This window comes from Nanorana parkeri, unplaced genomic scaffold (genome assembly GCF_000935625.1).
Source record: "Nanorana parkeri isolate BGI_ZX_2015 unplaced genomic scaffold, ASM93562v1 scaffold260, whole genome shotgun sequence".
Classification (NCBI taxonomy): Eukaryota; Metazoa; Chordata; class Amphibia; order Anura; family Dicroglossidae; genus Nanorana; species Nanorana parkeri.
The window spans coordinates 1,400,499-1,406,778 of NW_017306528.1; the positions used below are offsets into that span (position 1 = coordinate 1,400,499).

At 43.2% G+C, this 6,280-nt stretch overlaps 1 protein-coding gene across 1 annotated transcript in view; it reads left to right on the top strand.

Annotated features, from left to right (window-relative positions):
* The window catches only part of UFD1L (ubiquitin fusion degradation 1 like (yeast)), a 21,522-nt gene extending 16,597 nt beyond the window's left edge, over positions 1 to 4,925 (top strand). The window contains exons 10-12 of the mRNA XM_018556954.1: positions 994 to 1,082; positions 1,271 to 1,352; positions 4,383 to 4,925. Coding sequence (XP_018412456.1) covers positions 994 to 1,082; positions 1,271 to 1,352; positions 4,383 to 4,457 — 246 coding nt within the window. The 3' untranslated portion in view covers positions 4,458 to 4,925. The remainder of the gene's footprint in view (positions 1 to 993; positions 1,083 to 1,270; positions 1,353 to 4,382) is intronic.
* Positions 4,926 to 6,280: the final 1,355 nt, after the last annotated feature.

A 6,280-nucleotide genomic window follows, 5' to 3' on the forward strand; every position in this document is an offset into this window, starting at 1 on the left:
AAAATAGAAAAAGAAATTGAGGACACAAAGTCCTCAATCTCTTTTTCTGCAGCCCCTATTCTAAATGAATGGAAAGCAAAGAGGCTTCCCATTCATTCAGAAAATATTTACTATCAAGCAGTTTCTGAATGGGGAGGAGCCTCTGTACAGAGTGCTTCTCCCCATTGAGAAACTCATGAATGAACGGGACGTGATGTAAATCACATCCTGTTCATTCATTTATAACTGGGGACGCATAGTACTATGTGTCCCCAGTTATTTACAAACACCGGAGTGATCAGACGATCGCTCCAGTGTTTGTCCTACACAGAGGATTGGTACATACTATTGACATGTACCGATCCTCTGCCTCTCGGCCACGCACAAATGGGCTCAGCTTCTCCTCTGCATCCCCCCTGCTCTCCCGGGCAGAGGCAGCGGGGGATCCGACGAGAAGTGAAAGAGCACTTCATCCGCGGGGGGGGGGTCGGAGCCGCTGTGTCAGAACGGACGAGCAGTGAGGGGAGATAGAGGCGCCGGCTGTCAGATGCTGGCCGAGCGTCTCTCTATCTCTCTCTCCTCACCGCTCTTCATTAGTTCTGTGACAGCGGCTCCGTCCTCCGCCCTCCCCCGCCGGTTCCTTCACTTCTTCTCGGATCCAGTGAAGCGGGGATCCAGAGAAGCGGCGGGAGGAGAGGACAGTGCGATCTACCAGTGATCGCTACGCGATCGACTGGTAGATCGCGATCGACCTTGTGGGCACCCCTGCTTTAAGTAGATTTGGGAACTGGAAGTCTCATGTGCTCATAAATTATGCTTGGAGGTAGAGATAGATTTACCAGTGGGTTAATGAAATTAGTTTGTGCGATGACTGTTACCTGCAGTGCTCCCCTAACAACCAACCTACTTGTTACAGTCTCTAATATCTTTTTACTATGTGAAAGCTATATTAAATATATGGGGTTTTTTTCAATCACTGCTCACATGCTGTTTTTACTTTGTATTTGTATATAGGCCTTTACTGGTTCTGGAAACAGATTAGATGGGAAGAAGAAAGGAATCGATCCTAGTCCTTCACCACTGAAGCCAGGAGAAATAAGGAGGCAAGTATTTGTCCCAGACTAACAACCGTGACATTTATTGTCCAAAATATATATTATTCATTTTTATTTATCTATAGTAAAGTCTTTATTTCTTGTTGGATATGAGCTGGCAGTCTTGTCAAGGGTTCTTGGGCACTCCTCTCTGGTTTAGTTTTACTTTGTTATTTGTTGTCTTACATCTATTGCAGAGGCATTCCAAACTATGAATTCAAGATCGGCACAATTACTTTCATCAGAAACTCACGGCCCCAAACAAAGAAAGTAGAAGACGTAAGTATAGTTTTCTATAGTTTTTTTTTCTTCTTTTAACTTCATGTTACTTAGCTTTGTTCAAAAGCCAACTGAATTAAGCATATACTGTAACGATATGAGGATAATAACAATGTGTGTCTTCAGAATATAATTTAGAATTTGTCTGTTGTATAAAGACTTAATATGTTACCAATGGCGCCAACAATGTATGAGCACCATTTGTCTAGTGAAGATATACACTCTAACCTGTTTGGTTTGCATGGAAAATAGCATCCTTTTCTCTTACAGTCTGTATACATTATGCAAAGTGTTTGACTTGTGAAAGTACAAACCAATATCTTTTGGATTGTAAGCCCTCAGGGGCAGGGCCCTCCTTACCATCTTGTCTTGATTTGTATTGTGATATAATGTCTTCCCTATATTGTAAAGCGCTGCGCAAACTGTTGGCGTTATATAAATCCTGTATAATAATAATTTAAAGCTGACCTGAACTTTAAAGTAAAAACACACAGATTTGCTATGTTATAGGGAACATCTAGGATTAAAGGAGAACTATGACATGAGTGATTTTCACTCACCTCATAGTTCTAAGCCGACCTGTGACAATGAGACTGTCACAGGTCGGCTCAGTAGATCGGGAAGTGAGCGAACACATACCGGGTTCCATCACCTCTCGATCCTGTCACGGCTCTCTGCCGTGACAGGGGGAGGGGCTGGATTCCCCTCTCCCCGCTCCGATCTGCCAGCGCTGACTGGCGGAACGGACGGGGGAGGGGGCGGGTACAGCTGGCTCTGCATCTAGGTAGGCAGAGCCAGCTGTCACTCACGCAGCTGGGCGGATCCCGTCATCTAAGTCGGGATCCGCTCCAGGTGCGGCGTCTCAGTATACTGCGAGCTGTAGCTCGCGGTATACTGAGCTTAGGGTAACGGGAGGACGCTAGTTTGTGTCCTCCCGTTACCCTAAGGAGAACTATGGGGAAAAACACTGACCCCATAGTTCTCCTTTAATTGTACATAAGCAGTACATTAAAGATAGCACTTCTGTTTAGAGTTCCTCATGAAAATTAGCAGTGTATTTTCTGTACCTTGAGCCTCAAAAGTTGTATATCTGCTGTGTGAGAGGCACGGTGCCTCGTACTGCTAGCCTCACGAGATTTGGCAATATCACTGCTGTGCTGCACTTGCAGCACATACTGTCCATATGCCTGCTTCTGATCCATTCATTCTGTAAATCTGTGTTCCTCCACCTCTCCTGCTACTTCTTTATCATTACCCGACCAGTGACCACAGGGGGCCTCTTAGACATCAGGAAACAAAGCCCTGACCCTTTACCATGATGGTAAAATCGGTAATGCAGAAAAGAACTGCTGCATGGAGCATACAGCTAATACTGGTGACCAGTCATTTGCCCTCTGCTTGCAGAGCTTCCACAGGACAGGTCCTCTTTAAGCAACACCATACCAATATATCCACAACAGCAAAATTCTGAGAAAGCCTTTCTAAAGCTGAGATTTCTTAATAACCATAGCTCTTTATTACACATAAAACAGCATACAGAGATAGGGATGCTTCTAAAATCCCACTTGGAAAGAGATTAATCAGGGAACTCACAAAACCAGAATGAACATGACCTATTTGTCCCACTATGGTATTTTCTGTGGAATAAAGAATTCGTTTTTTTTAAAAAAACCTGTCTTGACGGAAATATGGCGTCTGCCATTGATTTTGTTTCTGAAAATACTTGTTCCCTGGCTGTTATGCTGATCCTCTGCCTTCAAACCTTTCGGAAGTCACTAACCTAGAACATGTACAAAGATCAGGGTTGTTGGCGTGTTAAATAACGTTAGCAGTTTTTAAATCTAAGAATGTCAGTATGTTGTTCAGGACAATTTTTATAAGAGAACGGTATTTTTACTAACTGTAGTAATAGGGAAGCGTAATGTCATCTGTAGAACGGTAATAAAAGTGTAAGTCTGTGGAGCCGTCTGCCTTTTTATCTCTAGCCTGTCTTTTTTTTTTTGTCAATTGCATTACAGCAAATGGTTCCATATAGGGATGCACCGATACCGTTTTTTCGGTATCGAGTACCAATATTTTTTTTTTCGGGTACTCACCGATACTGATAGTCCTATTAAGGAAACCGGGCAGTGGTAATGACTACCCGCCCGGCTTCCCATTTAGCTGGGAAGCCGTCTCCATGCCTCCTCATCACCAGGCGACGAGAAAGCATGGAGCCGGCTTTCTGCCAATTGGGAAGCCGTGAGGCGGGTAATTACTCTCTTCCTGATTGGCCACGTTCCTGACCAATTAGGTAGCCAGGCGGCGAGTCATTACACGTGCCCGGCTTCCCGATTGGCCATAGAGCTGGCTTCCCGGCCAATCGGGAAGCCAAGGGGCGAGTCTTTGTCGCCCGGCTTCCTGATACCTGGAAGTTCCAGTATTGGGATAGCATCGGGAGCATTTGCGCGAGTACGAGTGGTCATCCAAATACCCAGTATCGGCACTAGTATTGTTATCGGTGCATCCCTAGTTCCATATATACACTAAACTTGCTGACATGGATGGCGGGGATAGGTAGCCCACTAGCCTCTAATTCATATCCAGTAGGATGCTGAGCATATTACCTTACAGTGTAAGAACAGTAGAGCCTTGAGGCTTCCTTTATCTCACCTTTACCCATTACTTGGAATTATCTATTATTTCTATTGGATAAGCTCAATAAATAGTTCCACCTAAACAGGAAAGATGATGTAATTGTATCCAAATAGACTATATAAGAACAGACTTTACATTTTAAAATCTGATTTCCAGTCTGAGATTTCCCAGCTGCTTTCTAGTGATTGCTGAAAATCTGTGACATAAGAAAAGGAGTAATAAAAAAAAAAAGACTACTTCTCACTGAGCCATAAAGAGCTTATAGCAGCCTCTATGCACAGGATATGGGATAATATGAAGAGATTGGATGGCATGGTTTATTTTAATGCAATATTTTATGTGTGTCTTCAGACTGTACCAGGCTTTTAAGTCACTCTTTTTGTCTTGATGTAGGATGATACTATTAATCGCTTCATTGCATTCTCTGGAGAAGGACAGTCCCTGAGGAAGAAAGGCAGGAAGCCCTAAGAGACTTCACAAGTGGAAAATGAAGTGGTCCTGCAGCACACATGGTTTTATGTTGTCAACCAGGCATTAAAAATATCTTGGCGATCTACAGAAAGGAGAGTATATTGTCTTAATATTTAAAGACCTCAGGATGGTGAAGAGCCTGTGACAATCGATACACCAAGGATCAACTATCCATTTACTTGGAAAGAGATCTTGAATTATTTAGCGGTTCCAATATAGTCTGCATAGGAAAAATCCAGTAAACAGTATCAAACATTATCAGGACAAGAGAACTAAAATGACATACATCTATTTATAGCTCACAATGATTTCATTTGGACATGTCCACAAATGGCGTTTTACATGTTTCTACATTCTTCTAGTCCCCAGCTCCTTCTTGCAGATTGATTTTGATAAAAGTGCAAAGTGTCATTTTCACCTCTTCTCTTTTGTTGGTAAATATCAGGCAGTTGGTGTTACTAAAAATAAACACAAATTTTCTTTGCAGTAAATTGCCTGTTGGTACCATTTTCCCTTTTGTTGTATGGCTTTCCGAAGTGGGCACTAGGCAAGGATCATTGTTTGCCCAGCAACCCATCTACCTTGGAATGCCAACATTTGGCCTCCTGTTTGACTCCAGAAGAGCACCTTTCATGAGCTACAGTGTATTCAAAATTGTGCTATGCATGCTTTTTTAATAGCAGGAAGCTGTGAGATTTCTACCTGAATTCTGTATGTGTTGGCTTTAAAGCTGGACTCCAGGCAAACTGGCAAAATAAACAGATCAACTACATAATCGGGAGCTATTTTACCTGGCAAAGGATTGTGTTTCGTGGCACCCAGTCCCGAGATTTACACAGCTCTGCTTTACAGCACAGCCCTGTTGAGCGGGGGAGAGGAAACCTGGTCTTTCTTTGCTTTGGTTTCACTTTAATTTGCAGCTCCTCCTCATCTCCACCCTGTCGCTGGACGGTGAAAGCAGAAGCAACAGAATGATGAGTTCATCTCTCACCCTCACTCTGCTCGCTCCCCTTATCAGCTCTTTGCACTGTAGCACATCTGATTGGCTCCTTGTGCTGCTTCTCCTGCCCCTCACTGAGCCCTGCTGTACAGGGACTGTAAGATGATGATGCCAAGTAAGATTCCTGCACTTACACTGCAATGTCAGCATGGAGCTCAGCTTTAAAGGCAATGGCATAAGCTCTAAACTGGTTTCCTATAATTGACAGGCAACAGTCCAAGGAACACCTAATTTGTGAAATGGTCACATGATGTCAGTGTGGCACATACCCTCCCGCCAAAACGTGGCTCCATAAGTTGAATTAAATGTATTTATATTTGGCTAAATATTGATGCCATGGCTTCTTAGTTTCAGAGATATCTAAAAAGAACAGCAAGCGGGAAAAAAATGCTTTATGTAAGCCACTGAAACATTCACAATTATGTACTGATGCCTGTACAGTAAATGAGATATTATGCATTGTGGGCCTATTCACACAACATGCATTGGGCTAAAATCCATTGTTTCCAACAGGCGTAGTGCACATACCATTGTGCTTCTTGAAGTGCAGTGATTGGTTTTTACCACTTGTGGCTGTGAATGCACTTAGGTGGGAGCTTCTGACACCACATTTGGATATTACCGTCTATCTGACTGATGTCAACGCAGTATTATAACTAGAAGTATTATAAAGAACAAAAGTTGTCCATCCCAAGGCTGACAGACCGCAACTGTCATTTCTGCAACTTGCCTCAGACCAGTCATTGTATGCGCTAGCACAGATTATCTTAAAAGGAGAACTATGGGGGTTAAGGCTTTTCCCCATAGTTCTCCTTAGGGT